The sequence below is a fragment of the Anastrepha obliqua genome, chromosome 1 (genome assembly GCF_027943255.1).
Source record: "Anastrepha obliqua isolate idAnaObli1 chromosome 1, idAnaObli1_1.0, whole genome shotgun sequence".
Lineage (NCBI taxonomy): Eukaryota > Metazoa > Arthropoda > Insecta > Diptera > Tephritidae > Anastrepha > Anastrepha obliqua.
This window is the reverse complement of record NC_072892.1, coordinates 2,918,136-2,941,084: the sequence shown is the minus strand read 5'-3', so window position 1 is coordinate 2,941,084 and position 22,949 is coordinate 2,918,136. Positions and strand designations below refer to the sequence as shown.

Below are 22,949 nucleotides of genomic sequence, written 5' to 3'. Positions count from 1 at the left end.
CCAGCCATAAGAAAAAGTGCCAGCCACATCTTTTAGAAATGGTGCAAGAGTTGCGCAACCCAGGATTTTTGTGCTCGCAGGTGGCGGGGAAAACGAACTTTCGAACTTGAATACGCGGGACCACTGAAGCCAAATTTTTTTCTTCCATTATTATTAAAGTGTTCAGCAACCCCCTCGATGTATTAAAATAATTTTGCTAATTAACTTTTTCTGGGTACTTTTCAACGTATTAGACTACTGTAAACACTCCAAAAAAGTTATTTTTTGTTTCTTAAAAGTTCCTTTAACTCCTTTAAAATTATATACTCGAAGGATTAAATTGATATAAATGTCTAAATACTTCTAATCTGAATTTTTTTTTTTTAATTTGTATCAAAAATTTTAGACTCCTTTTTCTCTGCTGTAGTAAAATAACTTGAACGAATTTTGAAAGAATTGCTTGACATTTTAACTATAGATGCACAAGTACATTCTGTATGAAAGTACGCATGGATTTTTTCGTTATAAACACGAATTGAATAATTTCTATAAACATTTTTTTTAACCTGCCATGTTTGCAAAATATGTCAAAAAATACGGTGTACTTCCAATTTTTTCGATTATTCACTTGTGTCGGGTGTTTATTTTTAGCTGCATGAGAACTATCGATATAGATAACTATGTTTTCACAGCTGAGAATGGCAAACTGTGTTGACATTTCTGTGCAGTATGGTTTGGCAAATCATCTTGAATCGTTTAACGCCAGAACAAGGCTTCCAAATTGTGGAAATTTACTTTAAGAAAAAACAAAATCTGCTCGCAAAGTTCATAGAGTATTTCGCCGATTTTTCGTTTTTTACCACATTACATTACACTTTACTATTGACGCCATACGGTCAGATTTATTGGAAAAAATAGTCAAAAATTGGATCGAATGGACCTTGTAACTCGTAGCCGCGGCGGGTATATCAAAAAACAAATGCCATGAAATTATCTACCAGACTATAATGAAGAGAAAATTCATTCCAACAATATTTCTGTTGTATTATCATTTTAAGCTCTCAAGATCTTTAAAAAATACTGTATATATATGTAAACATAATAGTTTTTCTTTTTTGCGTAAATCGATATATCACTTCCAATTTCTCGATTATTTAAAGTGTATAAAAAAATTCTGACGTACTTTCAACTTTACAGACACCCACATCTTATCTGATGCAGATAAGATTTTTTTGTAACGTGTTCAATATTTCATAATATTTTGTGAAAATGGAAAAACAGAGTATGCAGCTATTTTATTTATTTTGTTTTATTTCCTTTCTCAACATGAAATACAAAAAAGGGCCCACTCATTTCATTCTAATGCAATAAAAAAAAACAACAACAAGCATACTAGAATTCATGCCGCAGAGACTATAACTATAATCGATTTTTTTTTTCTTTTGGGAAAATCTATATATGGAACAAATTCGAACTACTTCAAATGTTTCACATGCATAATTGATTTTTTTCGATTTCGAGTATATTTTGTAGGTGCCGCACGCACGTAAAAAAGGATTTGTTGAAGAAAAGCTGTGCACCCATCTTCTATAGTATTATTTTAAAACATGGCGCCTATTCTGACTAAACTACAATATGTACAGATATGAAATATATATCAAAAGAAAGGTTTTGATGAGCATATTTCCGGAAAATTATAAAAATTAAAATTGGTTAATTTGTTCATGAAATATTTGCGTATAAAGTTATCAAAATTTTCATATAACAGCGATGTCTATGCAAAGCGGGATGACACACAAATATACGCATATACATATATGAGTACATTTGCTTTGTTTCGCTCTCTTTCTAATGAGCACAGCATTGTATACATTTGGATTCTCAATAATTGTTTTGTTTTTTTCTCTTTACTAATAAATATGTATTCATGAACATAGTCCCAACGGGTGCTGCGAATTTTTTTCAAAATTTTGTTGTGATGGCAATAATTGGTATGAATTGACAATTGACTTGAAATTTGTCAATTCACTTAAAACAACGGTAACAGTGCAAATTAGAAAGAGTTTTGGACAGATGCGAAATAGAATTTATTTTAAGAAAAAAGTACATCCATATTTAATTTTAAAATATGCCTAGAGGACGACCAAGAAGAGTTCGTAGAAGAGTTCCTACTTTAAGTGGAGGAATAGAGCAGGTAAGTAAGTGATAAATGTTTGAAACGTCACGTATTGGATATGATTGGTAGAAGCATCCACTTTTGTTTTCGTTCATATATGGTACAATTGAACTACAATATATTGCAAAACTCAAAATTTTAAATAGTTTTAAAAAATGAGGAGAGAGAGACAAATTAGTTATTTATTTGATACTATTTCAAAGGTAAACTGTATTTGGGCTATTCTCAGACAAATTTTATAGTAATAGACGATGCCCAACATCATTTAAAAGAACACTATTACCCATCAAATCGACGAACTGTTTGACACAGATATACATTTTTAAGTGTTTTTTTTTCTTTGTATGGTACTCTATGTGTGTACATGTATGTATATTTTTATGTATGCAGCCATTATCAAATCATATATGAATATGAACATTGAAAATTTTTTTTACCATTCTTCTTAAAATTTTTTAAAACGTAAAGATATGTGAAAAAAAATTTTTACTTTTGCAAATCCAAGAAATTTTACGAATGGCAAAAAAAAAAAATTGTATAATTGTGTTGGTGAATGGCACACGCTTATCATAAAACAAATGCATCCGAATTTTTTGCACGCGGAAGTGTTATGCGGAGGGGCTCAGGGAAGGCGATTTCTATTGCCTCGTATAAATTTGCAGCCGAGCGAAACCACACTTCCTTTTACGTTGAAGCGCCGCCAATTTCCCATTATAATAGCCTTCGCCATAACAATAAATAAGGCCCAGGGGCAAACATTATCAAGGGTGGGGCTTCATTTAAAGGAGGATTGCTTTGCTCACGGCCAACTTTATGTTGCGTTAAGCCGGGTTAGATCCTGGGAAAATATACGAGTTCAAATGGGCAATAACGAAAACTTGACGTTGAATGTAGTTTATAATGAAGTAATTAAAAAAAAATTACTGATTTAACTGAAAAAAATTTTAAAAATGGTATATGCATAACTTCTTATATATTACATATGAATAAAAATATACACTTTTCTAATCATTATAACTTTTAATATATAAAAGTGTCACATATGCTGTTTACTTTCCGTGGGAAAAAAGCCCACCCGATTTTCGGGGGTTACATACTAGTTGAAATTAAATTGTTGTTTTGTTTATTAAAATGAACTGTTGAAATAAAATTTGTTTCTTTTAATCAAACTGAGTACAACGTGTCGATTTTTATCGATAGGGCCCCATCATAAGAATTTGCCACGGGCCCCAAATGTTGTAGTTACGCCACTGGTTTTTACTTTACTAAAATTGCAATTATAATTCTAATGGTTTTATTCAACTTAAGAGTTTTTACAGATTAACAAAATTATAGTTCTCACTAAATAAAGTTTAATTATTTAGAAAAACCAAAAAATAGCAAAAATAATATTAGGTAACAATTACTATATATTAAATAATAGGAAAATTTTAATTAATTACTTTTTTCTTAGAATAAAACAAGTATATATATAAGTGAGCATGGAAATACATATGTATTGATAACAGTTTTTTTTCACAAAATCTAACGTATTTGGTTAAAAACTATGCATAATATCTTTTCAGTGCTTCATTATCACCACCAAAATTCATCAACTACTGCTACAAAATATTGCTATTAATTTTCATTCTTTATAAAATTACAATTATCTAAACAATTGCATTACATACAATAAATGCGTTTCACTAAATTATTTAATACAGTACCTAAAAAAATTGAGCAGTCATCAAAGTAGTTGCCCTTAGTCTATAGGTGTATGTGTAAGTATACATAAGCAGTTGTTCATGTTATATTTTTCATTTATATCCTATATAATATACATAATTGTTATTGATTTTTATTTACTCATTTCGTATTTATACATAAATTTCTGCTACTGCTTTCGTCAACGGTGAGCCATAATGTGCGTATTATTGTATTTGAGCATTTCCTCTTCTTATCTCTCTATAAGCAATTTCTCTTTATATTCCTTTAATGGAAAACAGTTCAAATGGTTCTCTATGTTATTTTGCATATCCGCTATCTGGTTCTCTCTTTGAGCCATTGCACGTACAGAATTAACCGAAAATATTTTACCAGAAACCAAGTAATTATACATATATTTTTCCCAAGGTTTCGACGTGCTGAATTCAAATCATAATTGCTCAGGTGGCCCGGGTTTCCGTGATGTTTGAAACTATTTTACCTAAACGTGCAAGAAACGCAGTTTTAGCTTACACATATTTGAGGTTATGTGGCAATTTTTTTTTTGTTTTTGTAAAAAAACCATACACCACATTTCAAAGTACAAGTAATATATTCTTCTTGTGAAAACCCTTAAGTTTCCAAGATAGCGCAGTTAACATTTTTTTAAATATTTAAATTTCTAAAATTTTAAAATTTTCATCAAACCGTCGCTTAGTATTTTATTAGAATTTTGTTGGAAAAAGTATACTCTGGTTTCTGGTAAATTTCTTGTTGGCCAGTATTATTGGGAGTTATTTAATATATATGGATTTCTTAAATATTCAACATAAACACTTTTGCCTAAGAGATTTCAGTATACGAATATAGAAAAAAAGGTTTAGAACTATTATATTCTGATAAATCTGACAAATGTGTGATTATAAATTTACATTAAAATGTTTTAGTTTTCCTGTTAGCTTTGAAAATTAAAAACGGTAGAAGAGCAAAAAGTAAATAAATTTCGAATAATATATTTATATACACCTGTGTTCACAAGAATATATATGTACATATATATATATATCGCAAACGCATATATAGGACGCAAACCTATTCCCATACCCAATAAATATGATAACGGGATTATTTTCGACTATGATTATGTGCCATTAAGTTGTATCTTCATTTAAGGCGTCAACATTCGGAACTAAAGCTATCGACTGCGGTTGACTTTTTTCGAAAAATGTAGGATAAACTTTAATTATTAAAGTATTAAACTCAAAATTACCGATTCATTTTAATTTAATTTAACGCCAAATGTTCTTGTATGCATGTTTACATTTATAGATAAATGTAAATAGTATTTCGATACCAATTCAAAATATTGTATATACGGTGTATCGAATTTTCGCAGAAAAGAGCAATGTTTAAAAAATCCATCTTTACAATTTCTCAAACTCCTATAGGCAAATAATATTCCCTAAAATGTAAGCTTTTGACTTTCGTTAGACTTCTAAGGTTCACGCAGCTGCTCATCAAAAACGTCAATATTGTGCTCGTCTAAATTTGTTGTATTCGGGTCATGTTTTTTCATCATATGAGCTGGAACAAATACGAAAAAAACACTATCCTCGGTTATTGAAAATTATGGCAGTTACAGAACACCCGTACAGTTCCCAAAAATTATAGAATACAATGTATATTTTTTTCTTGAATACTTATTTCCTTTTTTTTTACTTTTTTCTTTTCAAATATGTAGGTGTCACTTACTTTTGAATTTCATATGTGTTACGAAATTTTCGCCACACAGATCGCAACGGTAATAAGTTTCGCCAGTATGTACACGCTCGTGCACACGAAGTGATTTCTCGAAGAGATAGGCACGTCCACAGATCATACATTTGAAATTCTTCTCAAGAACTGCAAGAAGTAATACAAGAGAAATATTTGAAGATGTAAAATAAAAATAAAAAATTAATGATAATAAAGTTGTGTTTAGCAAACATTTTGTATAATCATATTTCTTTTTTTCTGGCTTTTTTTGAATCTTTGAAAAGTACACCAACATACATATTAATATGTCCACCTATTTTATAGCAAGGGAAATACCATTTACCAACTTACGTCAATGCATTGTAAATTATTATTTCTCACCCGTTTGACGTAGGTATATACAAACCGATGGACAGAAATTGGTTAAATGGGCGGTGGACGTGGTTACGATTATTTTAATTTTCATTATCATGACTATTTTGACGCTCGATTGTCAAGGCTGTAAAGTACGCAGATGACATAGTTCTTGCCAATGTGGCAACTATCTAAGCGATCTAATGCAGACCGCTCTTAATAAGCTGTCTAGATGGGCTCTAAATAGAGGTTTGGATGTGAACCCTCAGAAAACAGAATTTTTGCTGTTCTTAAAGGTAGCATCGACACTTTAGCCAACACGAGATGTGTTGGTAGTATGATATGTAATGCTATAAAAAGGATTTGACTAAAATAGAACGTCTGGGGCTCAAAGGCGCTACTTAATCGGTCTTTATGTTAGTTTTACTTGATCACAGGCCACTGTCTCCTGGGTCGACAAGCTCAAAGATTGAACGTACCTCATTTAGACTATTCCAGAAGCTGCTAGAATGAGGGGGAGGAAGAGTTTGCCAGACATCTTCTCGGTCACTGTCCTGTGTGGCATGCCATTAGGTTTAGATACCTGTGCTCATCGTTCTTGAAAGATACCGTTGAACTTAGGATATAAGTGTCAGCCAGAAAATGGTTTAACGAGGATTAGCATGTAAACTGCTACTATGGTAATGCAATGGATGGGCGATGGTCTACGTGAGTTAGTGTAAAGTCTGTCTGCCACTTCTACTATTACCTAACTGCCTACTATTGAGACGAAAATGTCAAGTAAAAATTGTAAAATGAGAATAAGAAGAATACAATTTTCTTAAAAATAGGCAGTGCCCCGCCCCACTTCGTCCATCCAGTTTTGGGAAATTTCCTTTAAAGTAATCCAAAATCGGTTTTTCTACATTTTTGAAAACTACCGTTATATGGAAGTTAGGCATGGAAGTTATATGGAACTACACTAAAGCACAAACTGAGAAGTCTTAACAAAATGTTGGCTAGCTTGAAAGGTTGAATTGAAGAGTTCGGTGGGTGCCGCTGTACCTGAACTAAATTGTACACTATCCGATTTTGCCAAGAATAAAATGTTGGCAAAGTCACGGCGAAGAATTCAGCATTACTCAATTTATCAGTTGCTTGGGCCAATTGACGAACATACAGAGTTGGCTAAATCGATTTATCTCTCTTTAGAGAGTAATGGTGTGTTAGCTATAATAAAAAATCTCCAACTACATATATTATATAATGTGTAGCTTAGTTAAGAACGAGTTCAATAAATATATACTCCCTGCCTTCCCTCACCTTCATGACTCCGCTTGTGTTGATTCAGCACATATTTAAGCGCGAACCCCTTGCCACACACATCGCACACATTCGGCTTCTCATTCGAATGCGTCTTCATGTGCCAATTCATATCCTGTGCACGCTTGAAACGTTTCGCACACGACTCAACCGGACATTTGTGAGGTCGTCCAATGCTCGAATGTACTGCCGCATGTCGTTCCAATGCTGACTTCATATTGAAGCGCTGCGCGCAAATTTCACACTGAAAGATGCCACTATAGTGTTTTTGCCGTTTATTACGCACCACTCGCTTATTGTTGGCTATGAGCAACACCGATGATTTTGGGCGTTCAATATGTTTGTTGCGTATATGTTCGCTTAACTCGTGTTCATCTTCGTAGCGTTGGCGACAGAGCATACATTCGGTTCGTTCGATGGTGGTGAGGTTTTCCAAATGATTATCCAACATGTGAATGCGTTTCTCCAAATAAGAGGCGAAAACTAGATGGGGATAAAAACCGTTACAGTGCCTTTCATTATGAATGTTGGATATGAATAAAAGGGGGTTCGTTTGATCAGTTGAGGTGGGCTGTATTTTGTGAGGCAAGGAAGTACCATTGGTCATTGCGTATCTGTGTAATGTATATGTATACGTCCACATATGATCATTAAAATAGGTATGCTGCCTTTATCTATCGATTTCTTTGTGCCGCTCGGAAAAATGTAGAGCTATTATTGAAATTTCGCTCTTTTACAAATGACATCACTGCACACTGGGGATTTAGCGGAAGAAAGTCAAATTTGCAACATACCACCTACGCAATGTTTAATGGTATTTCTAAATTCCAGAATAGAACCAACAATAAAATCAAAAAGAATTACTAAACTCCGACTTACAGTTTTTTTTTATAGATATGTCAAAAGTATAATTTTTTTATAGTATTGAACTGACTAAAAAAAAACTTCAAAGCCCAAGGTGTCTTTTTTTCCTTTTGCTTGAGCCGACTTCCAATTTTTTATTTTTCATTTAGGGTACGATATTTTTATATATTTTAGCCGGAAGAACAAAGGCTGTGAAGCATTTGATTATCTATTTATAATTAATTTTACGAAAAAAAAAGCATATTCCTTCATATTCTTGGATCTGCAAGTTGAGCTACATTTACCTACGGTCAGAAACTAGTATCCACGTGTTGCTTAATACCGTATCTTTCAGTTTTAATCAATTGCAGGTGCCACCAGGCGCCACTGATTATTTTTTGGCAATGATAATAACTAAACGCTTTCTAGTGTGTGCATAATGATAACGAAACACTTTTAATTTTATTTTGACATTTTGAGGGTAATTCAGAATTATGAACTTACATGTATCCTGGGCGTAAATATTTGCTGGCTTATATTAATAATAATCTGTGAATCGTAATAATTATACTGTTTACTGAGTTTGTCAATGTAAACAAATATATAATGGAAAGTTTCACCATTTCATACGCGGATTTATGCACGAAGCTTTTGGAATATGACAACGATAGGAGAAAATTAAAATTATTTTTGGAACAATCATACATTGTCATAAGTGAACATAAAATTGACCGTATTGTGGATGCAGTATACAAACGTTTTTACTCTCAATTCAAACGAAGGTGGTTGGATTCTAAGCGCACAAAATCGCGATTTGAAAGTAAGAACGCAAGTTGGCTTGAAGGAACTTTTGAAATTGACTTAAGTAATTATGAGTGTGAACCTTCTACTAGCTCTAAAACTGGTCGTCCACGAAAATCCTTTGACGAGTGTTGTGATCGTGCTAAGCGATATAAAAGGGATGAAGTACGTGCTATGTTTCCCCAAAAAGTGATTGATTTTGCTTCTACATCTAATATTTCGAAAGCTGATCAGAAAATTTGCCCCAAAAAAACAGTTGGTTTGTTTACAAAGCTAGAACTCACAAAAGAAAAATATGAGTATCTTATGCACTGGTTACAACGTGAAGGATATAACATACTTTTATCTTACAAAGCAGTCTCGGAAGAAAAGACTAAAAGTTATCCAGAAGGCATATTTATTACTGAAAGTTCAGCAAGTGTACCCTTACAAAAGCTTTTGGATCACACTACTAAAAGAATTTTAGAGACTAAATCAATAAACGAGATAAGCCAAATTACAAGCGAAAATCTCACAAAGTATTGTAGAACATTACAGTTTTCATATGTTAAAGAGACTTCTGAAGTTATACGAAACGAAAAAAGAAAAGTAGATGAGGAAATATCGAAGCTCAGAGAAACCGAAGTCACAGTAAATAATCGTGAATTTAAAGTAAAACATGAATTATATTTTTCGATGATCGACGGTAAAACAGCGCAGTTTGTGACAGAAACATTAGCAGCATCTTCTTGTTTTATTTGTGGAGCAACGACCTTGTGTATGACATCATTAAAAATAAATATTTGTTCATTATTTATTCATTTGTCGGCAGTCCATATAAAAATTTTCATATTTTTACAAATAACGCAGTAGTATATATTTCTATATGGAAAAAACATTGATTTTCAACATTTTTTTTAAAACAGTTTTTAAACATTGTTTTAAATCATGTTCTTTTCATATATTTTTAAAAATAAAATTTATGAATTTTAAAAAACATTGTTTTTTAAAATTTTTTTTAAAAATAGTTTTTAAACATGTTCTTTTCATACACAAATTATTACAACTTCGTTAGTAGTAAAAATGTAAATATTTTTTGGGATGTATACTTTTTTCCGCATCCCTGTACAAAAATCCCCAGTGTGTGACGTGGTGGCAAAAAGAAACTGACTTGCACTTCAGATAATTTACATAATAGTGGCCATTGACAATAGGAATCCTCTTAAGTCATCAAAGTCCATTGCAGCTGAAATCAACAATGCAGTATCAGCGAGAATTGTATAGCGTCGACTGTACAACATGAACCTACCAGGCAGAGTAGCGCGTAAAGATCCTCTGTTGAAACAAGCAAATTTAAGAAAGAGGAAACGTTTTTCTCAAGAGCACAAGTGTTGGTGTGCACTAGAGAGTATGAAAAAACGGTATAACATAATTTAAAGCAATGAAACAAAAATAAATTTATTTGAAATGATGCTGGACGAAATTTCAGTCCTCCTAAAGGTTAAGAGTTCTCACCGCGATTCACAAAAACAACAACTAAACAAGTATGGCTCACAAAAAAAATGGTACACAAAAAACAGTCAAGCACGATGGCGGTAACATAATGATTTGGGGATGGAGTAGGACCTATTCTCCTCATAACCGATAGAATTACCAGTTCCAAAAGTGCTGCTACTATTTGCTGAGGAGAATATGCCACTTCACTGGCTTTTTATGTAATATAATGGCCCAAAACCCTACTCAATGTTAGTACGTGAATGGTTTTTACTAGGGGTGGGACTATTCGAATAAAAATTATTCGAATAATAAAATCTTTTATTCGAGAGGTATTCGTAATTCGAATAATATTTATTCGAATTTTTTATTCGTTTATTCGAATAATGCTATTCGAATACCTCACTATTCGAATAACTTACTATTCGAATACCTTACTATTCGAATACCTTACTATTCGAATACATCACTATTCGAATACTTCACTATTCGAATATTTTTGGTAAATATTTATTTAGATTAGCGGACTACTAATCGGTTTATGTACAAGTGCATGCACCATGAGAAGGGCCAATGTAATTTTTATATTTTTAAAAGCATTTTCTCCCTGATGTAAATGAATATATAGTGAGGTATTCGAATAGTAAGGTATTCGAATAGTAAGGTATTCGAATAGTGAGGTATTCGAATAGTAAACTATTCGAATAGTGAGGTATTCGAATAGTAAGGTATTCGAATAATGAACTATTCGAATTATTTGAAACGAATAGTATTATTCGTTTTATTCAAATAATGTTTATTCGAATATTATTCGAAAATAGTCCCACCCCTAGTTTTTACAATATAATGTTAAAGTTATGGATTGGTCAGGCCAGTAACCTGACCTAAACCCCACTGAAAACCTTTGGAGAGATTTAAAGAAGCGAATCGAGAAGGAAACATTAAAAATAAGGTTTGATAGCAAAATATCAAAGAACTATGGCACTAAACTCCTAAAGAAACCTACCGAAGGATTATCAATTCTATGTCAAATCGAATACAAAAAGTCATTGACATTCAGGGTGGACACAGTAGTCATTGATTAAACCTCGATGATTTCAGTAAAATCACAAAGTCCTTTTGGTTAGTTTACGTTTTAATGACTTTTAATGTTACGGTTTACGTTTAGTTTACGTTTTAATGACGTTAATGGCCATATGTGTATAGGTGATATGTACATATTAGGTGCTGGTGGTGATCATGGCTTGATTAATGTACATAACTTACATAACAATGTTTGATTTACAGGAAGACGTATTATTAATTTAATTACACATTCTCATAAATTGGAATACTTTATTTTTCAATAAATTATTGTAAAGTAATAGGAATACTAAAAACTAAAATAAAAATTGTGTGACTAAAGCTGAATAATAGTTTATTTAGATGGTCCGCAGAAATATAATTTGTCACACATACTTATACATAGTATATGCAAGTATGTATGTAGGTGTACAATACAATTTGAATTTTATTTAAAGGTGCAGTAAAAGCTGTCCAAATTGGATGCTGGCGCTGCCGGACATTCTATGCAACTTTAGTGAGTGCCAGTGTTGGCAAATTTTAATTGTAAGGGCAATCAAAAATTGCAAATTTAATAATTCATAATGGCTGCCAATACAATAATTATTACTAGCTTATACTAGCTCGTCTCGGGATTTCCGGAGCACTGAGATCCAGGGATTTCGCGTATTATCATCCCTATTAAATATACATTTTTGGATATGAATGTGAATTAAACCGTGTTAATGGCCTCGAAATATTTATTTTTCCTATTTTTATTTGGTGAACTGAAGGCCGGTTTGACATGAAATAATATCATAAATGAAATTTATCGTCATCATCTATTAGCGTTACAGCTCGGAGTGGGCTTTAGCTGCCTCAGCAATCTTCCTCCATTAAACACGATCCAGCGCTAGTGATTTCCAGTTTTTGACGACTAATTTTTTCAGGTCCTCAGTGAAGTTTTGCAGCCAAGTTGTTTTTGGTCTGTCACGGGGAGTTTTTGTGGCCTATCATCATCCATCCGGAAGATGTGACCTGTCCATCTGATGCATTACAACTTGATAAAACATACAATATCTTCGCCATTGCAGAGACCTATCAGTTCCTTATTGGGCCTGATTCTGTACTCGCCCTCTTCTTCGCGTATTGGACCAAATTCTTTACTCAATATTTTATTTCTTGCTCTAAATTTCTGCGCCATAAGTCAAAAGTTAATTTTAATTATTTTCTTAAGCAATTAATAATTGTTAATAATTGATTAGAAAATTAATTGACACTGTTGAGTGTACAAGTTCCAAAACAAGCGTTTATGTTTCTCTTCGAAAGAAAGAGAAGTGGTCATATACCTAAACGCCCTTAAGCGATTTAGGTCTTTAACCGAATCGAATAAGCCTTCCTAGTGAAAATGTAATTAATCATGTCCTCAAAGAGTGATATATCTGAAATCTGAAGCGAAGTGCCTTTCAATGCCACTGGAAGTGTCGAATGCTGAATGAATTCTGTATCTTCCTAATTTCTATGGATAGTGTAAAAATAATTGTGCGGGACTCCAAACCTGGCGATCGTACGGCAAATATTCCAGTGCCCCCATTAGTATACGGTGGGCCATGTAAAATTTGCTTTTTGAATCGGCTATAAAAAAAAACTAATCAATATTTTCAATTTTTTTTTATTTTGAAGATTGAACATTGTCATTTATGAATAAAAAATAATATTGTTCAAATGACTGCCATGACTGGCTTTACAGTAGGCCATTCGATCAACCAAATTTTTAAGCACATGTTCGATTGTTTGGGCTCCAATTTCATGAATGGCAACTTCGATTTCGTGTTTTAAAGCATCAATCGTCTTTGGATGGTTCGCATAGCATTTGTCCTTAACGGCTCCCCACAAAAAATAGTTCAGCGGGCTTAAATCACAGCTCCGAGGCGGCCAATTGATATCGGAATTTCGGCTGATTATTCGGTTTTCAAAAACGGTAGCCAAAAGTTCGAGTGTAACTTTGGCAGTGTGACAAGTTGCACCGTCCTGTTGAAACCAAATGTAGTCCATGTCATCCTCTTCAATTTTAGGAAACAACTCGTTGAGCATGTCACGGTAACGCTCGCAGTTTACTGTAACCGCGGCTCCTCGCTCATTTTCGAAAAAAAATGGCCCGATGATGGCGTCAGACCAAAAACCGCACCAAACAGTCACTCGTTGTGGATGCATTTGCTTCTCTACAGCAACGTGTGGATTTTCTGAGCCCCAAACCCGACAATTTTGCTTATTGACGTAGCCACCGATGTGAAAATCACAAAAGAATAGGTTTTCAATATTTCCCAAATTTGTTCAAGCGTATAGCGTCCCATTTCGTAAATATCAAACCTTTAGTAAATTATAAACACATTTGACATGTCATTTGTGTTACCATTCTCAAAAAAATAGGTGGTACAAAAAGCAAACGCTATATGGGCCACCCTGTATTCACATGAGCAGCTTTATGTTCATTTTTGGCGTTTGTCCCCTTCAACTGTTCCTTTGTATACGATTTCTTAGCCTCGCGATCAGTCACGTACTTTTTTACAATTTTTTGTTTCCCTAAAGTTAAAGCTGGAATTCCATACGAAGTGTTCCAGGTGCTCTAGCTTAACATATTGGACAAAATCTTTATTGGACACATATTTAAGTCTAGATATAAAAGTTTCAGACCAAATTATTCGTTGACATTAAGGTAAATAAAATAGTGTCCCCAGACTTTGTGTTGGCGTATTAAGCAAAACAACGAACGTCAAGGATATCAAAATGCATGGAGAAATAAGGCAAAACATGCAAAATTCACAGTTAGTAAAATATAAATATTTGAGGATAGCGTAAGTTATTGATTTTACAAAAAAATATTACTTTTACCGTTGCATTTTCTTAACGGAGTTCTAATTTTACTCTCACTGCTAGCAGTATTTCAAAAATGTATCCTTGGTGATGATGAACAGTTGGTTACACATACATACATAAATGATGAGAGATAAATGAATGATGTATGCGTATGCATGTGTGTATGAATGAACGTATGAATGCATGTCGTTGTTCTAAATGAATTGCGAAAACCGGACAAAGTTGCGCTTACCCTCAGTGCAATGGCCGCACTTGTATGGTTTTTCACCGCCATGTTGCCGATACAAATGCCAACGTAAAGTTTTCAAATGTATGAAAGCTAAGGAGAGAAAATTTGTTAAAATACAAAATATAATAAGAGCATTTGAAATAAATTTTTAGTAAATAAGTAAAATCTGTAGAGATTTAATAAAATGCGAATGTGGTTTTATTTTAAATTAGTAAATAAACTAGGTCTTTTTTTTACTCAGACCTCACATATTTAAACCCGTAAACACACACAAATTATGGAATACTGGTATATCGAAAATAATGTAAAACAGAGTTACGCATAATAAAATGAAGTTTTCAGAATAATTTTGTCGTAATGTAGTTGTAGAAGAGGAGGACGAGAGAACTGAGTAGGAAAAGTTTCAAAATAGCGAAATGTTTAGAGCAAAAATTAAATACATAAACAACAAAAAAAATCTCAAGAATTACGTCAGCTCAACAACTGATTATGTTAAATTTGCTTAAAGTTCGGTTAGTCTATATTTAATTACGTAGCTTAATTTAACTTAACTTAATACTTTGTCTAACCTGTTATATGGAAAGCTGTGCTAGCGATTAGCTAAAACTTTACTTAACTTAAGAAACTTGTTAGAAACTTAGAGATTGTGGAAACCTGTAGATTTTAGATGCCAAATTTTTGAATTACATAAATAGGGAATGGTGTGAGAATTGGACTTACCATGCCTTCGGGTTTATAATTCTTATAGCCTAGACAGACGGCGGCGTTAATCGGGATTGCCGGCATAATTAATTCGGATTAAAATTATAGTGTGACAGGCGGTTATTATGCGAATTAGTAAACAGCTGATTTGCTTATTGGATAGTTTTGTCAGTAGTAAAAAATGGAAAAATGGACCGCAGGCAACAAATACGGGTATTAGCTGTCCTAACACTAAGAAATAATTATTTATTTAAAAAACTCTTGAACTACAATTTCTCAAACTGCTCCGAAATATCAAAACAATTAATGTAATTTCAAACGTGTTAGAGCAAACTAGCATTGCATCCAAGAGTAATATCGAAAGAGATTGCGCCTTCTGAATTCGCCGTGTCGTAAGAGTCCATCAATAAACAAACAAAAGGAAGGGCAATTACTTGATTGTGAAGAAGAAGAGTAGGCGAAAGCAATGTAAACAACCAAATCATACACACACACACCTACTTTCCTGCCCCGGTGTCTTCCGCTTAAAAACGCAAAAAACTGCATTTGGAGGCTTTATATTCATTTGTGCTTTAACAATTTAACACGCGGCACTTCGTTTGCATTAGTTTGTTTAGATCCAATCTCACAAATCACAAAACTACCAAGCCATTAACTGAATTTTCACAAACATGTAATTTCTCCTACTTTTTTGTTTTGTATTGCAAAGGGAGCTAATGTCAAAGTAAAGTAACTGTTTTTAATGGGGCCACTTTCAGTACTCGCCTTGCATTGCATCCAAGCTTTCTTGTTCTTCTTTCTAAAAGATAAAGGATAAAAGGAAAATATTCACAATCAAGTAGCTACAAGGTGGCGCAAAATTAATCGTCCAATTTATTTTTCAATAACTTTTTTACTAAATAAAAACAAAATTAATTTTCAACAGGATAGTGCACCTGTTCTCACTTCAAGTGTGGTCAAATCTTGGATTGTGTCCCAAAACGTTGAAACTTTAGCATGGCTGATGTATTCCCCAGATCTAAACATTATCGAAAATCTATGGGATGACTTGCTCGTAAGGTTTATGAGAACGGGCAACAATTTGAAGACAAAAATGCTTTAATTCATTAAAACGGCCTGCCTGAAATTCATTAGGCTATCTGCAGAATTTGTACAAATTCATTCATCAACGTATGTACGAAGTAATTTATAAACAAGGTGGCAGCACAAACATTTAAGATCTAAATAATAAATGTAAAAAAAAATTCCTTTATTTATGAAAAATTTTATATTTTTATTTTCTTATTTGGTTAGTGCCTCTATTCAAGTGAGCCAAAAAATCAAGCACAGCATTATAACTGTTGAAGTTTTACTGCTGCGAAATAGCGCTAGATGGAATAATAGTTTTCAAACAAAGTGCAGTCTTCACTTAAATTATCAAATTAAATTTTTCCATGCGCCGTTCAGAAACGATTCAATAATTCAAACACGAAATCGAAGTTGCCATTCGCAAGATCAATGCCGAAACTCGCGAAAATGTACTGAAAAATTGGATTAGCAGGATACTACTGGTTACTGTAAAGCCAGTCATGGAGTCGTTTGAATGAAATTGAGTGCCATGCAAAATGGTAATTTGAACTCTTTCCAATAAAAGAAAAAATTATAGAAAAATGTCCGCAGGCTTTTTGATTATACCCGAATTAAATAAAATATCAAATGCTAGAAAACACACCCTGTATAACTCACTTTTGGCTTAAGCCCACTTAGGCAATTATTCTTTGCGACCACGGGTTTCTTTAACCGTAAATTCATTTTTTTTTTAATTATTATATTGCTGTTTTAACTTAAAAAAAAAACTCTTGCAAGCAACTTCATTTTTAGCACTCAATTTAATTCTTACAAGTTTACTTACTTTTTCCACAAAAGGTACAGGGTTCACTATTCCTCACCCCGTTGTGCGTCTCTTCGTGACACTTCAAATGCCGCTGATTGATGAACAGCCGATCGCATTGGCTACACTGCAACAACAATTCCGGATTATGCCATTTCATATGATAGTTAAGACTTTTACGCGAATAGAAGCGCTTGCCACATGTGTCACAGCCAAAATCCGTCTCGCTGTGGAACTTCTCATTGTGATGCCGCAAATTGAAGCGATCGGCATACTTTTTGCCGCACACATCACACTCATAATGTTTGGCCACATGTTCGCTTTTCATGTGAACCGTGCGTGAGGCGGCGTCGCGAAAACCCTCTGCGCAACCGCGTTGTGGGCATGTAAATGGGTATTCAGCATCGTGTGTATTGGTTATGTGCTCGAGTAGAGCCTGTTGTGTCTCAAAATGCGTACTTGGCATATCTTTAGTTTTCAGGCAGTATTTACACTCGAAAACAATGCTGACTTCCTGTTGTTGGCCCAGTGTTGTGTTGTAGCAATTGTTGATGGCAGACATTTGAAAGACATATTGTGATGCTAATATGGTGTTGTTGTTTGTATTATAGGTATTCGTTGAAAGTGTAACCGGTTCGAATGCTTCCAACACACCTTCATCCTCATCATAATCATCGTCTTCATCTTCAACGGCATCCGCAAAAGGCACACTTTCTTCGGCATAACCTTCAGACTGTGCCAGATCTTCGCTTATATCGGTTACAATGCAGTCAGTATGAGCAGTGTCATGGTCCAACAGTCCGGCTGTAGTTACCGCTGTTTCCTCCGCTTCCTCTTTCTCCTCCGCAAGTGTTTCGTCGAGTGTGAAATCTTCCTCAATTATATCATCGACATGCAAATGAATTTGCTCGTTTACATTCACTTCACCTTGGACGACATCATCATCTTCTTCTACTTCTACTTCGGTCTCGACTTTGTTTCCTTCTTCTACTAATTCCTTTACGTCCTCTTTGTGGACCGTCATTGGTGCAACGGTATCAGTCGTCACATTTGTCACATGCATTTCCGCTTCACTTTGACATTCAACGCCGGCAGTGTAAAAGTTAGTTTGTGTTATAGCGGCAGCGATTGCGGTATTCTCATTTGTTATAGGCATTGTTTTTGCTAAGACGGTGTCTTCGATTGTTTTAGTTGAAACCTCGGTTTGACCTGATGAAACTGCATCAACCAGCTGTGCACCGTCTTTTCCGCACTCTCCACCGGCGGCGGAGGCGGACACGGCGGAGTAGTTATTAGTACTATTTTCATCAAGCATATCCAACATCACAATAGCAGCAGCTGAAGGGGTAGCATTCGCCGAAACAACATCGTCAACGGCAGCGGCAGCACAATCATCTGCTTGGCAGTTTTCTTCGTTACTCGTTGAATTCGTCATTTGCCGTGCGTTTTCTTCTACAATCCGCAGCAGTTGTGCACTTAATTCTTCCAGATTATCATCAAATCGGTCGTCATCCATGCTTTGCGTTTCGATTTTATCGAAAATATTATTTAATTTCACTTGCGCTTGCTGGCATTGCAGACGAAATGTGAACACATTGCAAAATTTTGAAAAACAATCGGAGCAGATCTTCTGCGGCAGGCCGTCGTTGGGTGAGATCTATTCGTAAAGAACAAGCAAATAATATCATATACGTAGGTAAAGGGTGTTTTATGGGGTATAGGGCTCATTATTGAAATAAAAACTAAAATTTTAGAGAAATGAGAAAATTTTTGTAATCGTTATGTGGCCATTGTGAGCATCGGATTTTCATCATCTTGGAGCAACTACTTTTTCTAAGATTTGAGGTGGACGCTACGAATAGTACACCCAATTCATGGTTCCCAAGCCTGCAATAATTGTTCGCTCACGCAGACGAATAGCTTGAAATAAATCCGTAGTGAAAGGCACATCAAAAATAAATTAATGATGAAATTTTTTTCTTCTCGCTAGATTCCCCTTTAGGCCTCATACGTTTCTCAGTTAATACATAAAGTTTATGTATACCGTCAGTGCAGGTGTCACATCCATTTTTCTCTTTCTTTTTTTCGTAATGGCAACGTTTAGCTTTTACACACGTGTAGGGTAGTAAAGGGTCTTTAAAAAGATGCGCCTAGATGTTGTTTTAAGAGAAAACATGTAAATAGTTAGATTTTTCAGGTTTCACTATTTGTATTCAGGTAAAATAATACAGCATCATTTACTAGATTCGCAGATATACTAGGCTGATGAATAAGTTTTGCGAATGTTGAAACTGTATAAGAACTTTTTGCCATCAATAAGTATAGTAGAATGATGGTGGCTGAAATTAAACGTGGTCGTACAAGCCTTGAAGACGCTCCAAGTCAAGGTCGTCAAAAAACAGCAACATCATCAGAAACCGTAGAAAAAATACAGGAAATCTTATTGGAAAATCGTCAAGTGACTGAAAGAGATTTAGTAGAAGCCCAAGGCATGACATTTGGTAGTGGAAGCCAAAATTTGGCTGAAGTATTGGGTTTTAGAGAGCTGGGTGCACAATGGGTGCCGCATTCGCTAACAATGGAGCAAAAACACATTCGAATGCGACTTGTTCAGCAACATTTGGAAAGTTTTCGAAAGAATAAAGTGGATTTTGAGCGTCGATTCAAAGAGTGGTGTGAGTTCGAGTCCAGAAATCGGCCAATCAGGTTTTTGGGATCCGAAAGGAATTTTGTTTGTGGATTATTTGCAAACTGGTAAAACAATAAATTCTGAATATTATTGTAACCTTTAAGATCAAATGGAGGAAAAGATTCGTGAGAAAAGAGCCAGTTTGCAAAAGAAAAAAGATTTCATCTGGACCATTAGGTGGCAATGCACTCTAGCTAAAATCCATGAATTAAAGTTCGAACTGTTGGAGCATCCTCCGTATTCACCAGATTTGGTCCCTAGCGACTTACATCTGTTTCCAGACCTAAAAAAAATTCTTGTTTTCTTTCATTCAAATAATGAGGCCGTAACAGCTATGGGAGCGTATTTTTCTGCCCTTACAAATTCTCACTTCAGGGATGGAATTCATAAATTGGAATCTCGTTGGAACAACCGTATTTATGTTCAGGGATACTATACTGAATAATAAAATGTATTCCAACCCATAAAATTGTGATTTTCTTATTGAACCGCTAAACTTATTGAACATCACACAAGTTTGGATTCTCTAATTAGCGGGCAACATTCACATTGGAGGAAATAAGAATGCGGGAAAAGAAGGGAGTCAACTGCTAACTATCTTTCTACATAGGACCAGACCTCTTCTCTGTTTTGGGCAAGGGTCACCGTCCACCGCAATTAATCAAGTTTGAAACACTCCAGAACACTTCAACTTGCAACCGAAAAGGCTTTAAATATTGCATGAGCTGGTGTCAGAACAACTTGAGATTGCCACGGGGGTTTTCACTCAACCTGAAAAAACTGAGAAATCTATAAAGTTTGCAGAGTACATAGAGAATAATACTGCCAGGCGCATTCTTGAACATTGTCTGTAAAATAATACTGGGTTACCATTTAATTATGGACGGCACGATGAATTGCAAAGGCATAGAGTCCACACTAAAGTTCCACTCCACTAACTCTAAGGGAGGTTAGCTGGCACCAAATTATGGGGATAAACTGAGAATGCTCACAGGCCATTGCAGACTATGCAGTCACCTGCATATGATTGAGATATAGGCCACTTACTTCAATGTCCAATGCACCTTCTCCATGAATGCAGCGCTATAGCGCGGAGCAGGTTGAGGCATTTCGGCCATTTGTAGCCAGAAGAAAGGCACACACGCTCAGTTCAACCCAGCTCTATCTTAAATTGAATAAGGGAACTGGGTCTGGATGAGGTACTCGGATGAGTAGAGGGCACAAGGTCGAAGTGCAAACCTCAATCTTAAACTAATGGGGAGTTGAATTAAAATATATTATCTAAATCCTAGAACAGGACTAAACCACAGCAAGGTGTAGCCCATTACAGCTAGTTTTTAATAAAATAAAACGCTTTCGCGAAAAATATGTTTGTTGTTTTTATATTTAAAAATTCCTATTTACCTTGAAATTCAGATTTATTCAGTGGGAGCTTAGTTTGAATAAAATATAAAGCTTTTGCGTAAAAGCAAAATTTTTGTAGTTTTTTTTTAACCTTGTTTACATTTGTGAAATTTCTTTAAAGGAAGCAATTGAGGCCAACAAAAAGGATCGTCTTTTGTGCATCGAAATTGCGTTAACTTTCGCAATGCCAATGTTGCAACATGATTTGTTATTGTAATGAAATTTTTTTTTCACCTGCAATTGCCAGTTATTGAACTCCACACGCATTTCTTCGATTTCACGTTTACAGCGCGTTGTGTGGAACAAATTGAACCATTTGGTTTCGTCCTCAAAATCACATCTCGCACAGGTTCTGCATGTCTCCATCGTGGCACCAACATATAAACACACAGATTCTGGTCGATTTTCACAAATCAATGACGAAGTGGTTACACCCTATTATTCCAGCGCAACGACCGCAAAAGCATTAGATGCGACACATATTTGCACTTAGCTTAGCAATTTGCGACAACCAAATTTTTCACTTTCTGTGCGCTTGCACAATTCTTGTTATCACTAGAAGCGCTCCAACTCCTCTACCAACTCCAATTCAACTGTGACTTTAGCGCGAATTACTTTTGACAACTCTTATTGGCAACGTTCTATTTTTTATACACAAATTTTTCCTCCCATTTATTTAGCACACATTTCCTTCCCATCACAACTGCACCAGTAGACTGCGAAAATTTCACTACTACTGCTTGTGCCACCAAACAAACACTCACGCTGTTACTGTTATTTTAAGTGCGTGCTTTGCGCAGAAATGTCGTATCCTTACTACTTTCGCCCATTTGTATCTACACTCTGGCACAGCACACATCCTGTGGGAGAAAATCTCTGTGAAAATCTGGTGCTTTTCGGTGCTTTTGCATAGCTCTGTTATAATTCTGCTCTCGTTGTCTTCGCCTCATCTTTTGCACTTTTGCATTGTTGTTGATTTTTCGGAGTATACATACAAACATATATGCGGGCGCGCGTGCAGTCGTCGACCTTCAATGTGTTTACGTCGCGCCGCGGGAATGTATGTGTTCAAACGCATTCGCTATCGCTTTTCGTCTGTTCGCTTTTGCGCTTTTCCGCAAAAAATAAACACACATAGGAGCAAAACAAAATGGAAAATTAAATAGGGAAGGAGTTTCCATCACTCAAATATTTTTGAATATTAGCAGTTTTCCTTGCAGCTTTCCCCTTCATACTTTACATACGTCCATGCAGGGAAAAATGCTAGTTGTAAGCTACATGAACTAGTTCGCTTCTCAGCTCAATCAATTCTATTCTATCTTTTTTTCTTGTTAGCAACTGGCATTTTTAATACGGCCTACGAAAATATCAATTGACCGACCATGCATTAGCAAAATACCAGTTCATACTAGCAAAACAAAAAAATTCTAGTCCAATATGTTCGTAAAATAACCAGTTCAAATACAAACAAATATTCATTCTATTCGACTCCAGCATTTTAAAATATTCTATTTCATACACTAAAAGTAATTAAAAGAAATTTAGTAAAAAACGAAAAAGAAATAAAAAGCCTCCTATACGTTGGAAAGATCAGGTGGAGAAGGACTTGACTTCACTTGGTGGACACACTGGCACACACTGGCGCAGGTTAGCACGAGAAAGAAACGACTCCGCTCCTCTAATCTTACTAACATGTGGTGCGAGTCTATATATAAAGAGAATAAAATGCATGCAAATATTTACTAATTAATGCGCTTTGGTGATAAACTTG

General features: G+C 34.7%; 1 protein-coding gene across 4 annotated transcripts; it reads right to left on the bottom strand.

Moving 5' to 3' along the window:
* Positions 1-3,197: 3,197 nt before the first annotated feature.
* On the bottom strand, positions 3,198-22,201 carry LOC129250614 (zinc finger and SCAN domain-containing protein 2). 4 transcript variants are annotated; one of them, XR_008582809.1, is made up of 7 exons: positions 21,413-22,201; positions 17,107-18,742; positions 14,517-14,603; positions 7,250-7,732; positions 5,591-5,740; positions 3,685-5,422; positions 3,198-3,405 (listed from the first exon to the last, which is right to left on the bottom strand). XR_008582809.1 is itself a non-coding variant. In XM_054890222.1 (6 exons), the coding sequence occupies exons 1-6, from the start codon at positions 21,542-21,544 to the stop codon at positions 5,334-5,336; spliced, it is 2,577 nt and encodes an 858-aa protein (XP_054746197.1). In that variant the 5' UTR covers positions 21,545-22,201; the 3' UTR covers positions 3,585-5,333. The 4 variants fall into 4 exon arrangements, 3 of the variants coding, with proteins under 3 accessions (XP_054746197.1, XP_054746210.1, XP_054746205.1); XM_054890222.1 differs by lacking the exon at positions 3,198-3,405 and having other exon boundaries at positions 3,585-5,422; XM_054890235.1 differs by lacking the exons at positions 3,198-3,405; positions 7,250-7,732 and having other exon boundaries at positions 3,585-5,422.
* Between the last annotated feature and the right edge of the window lie 748 nt (positions 22,202-22,949).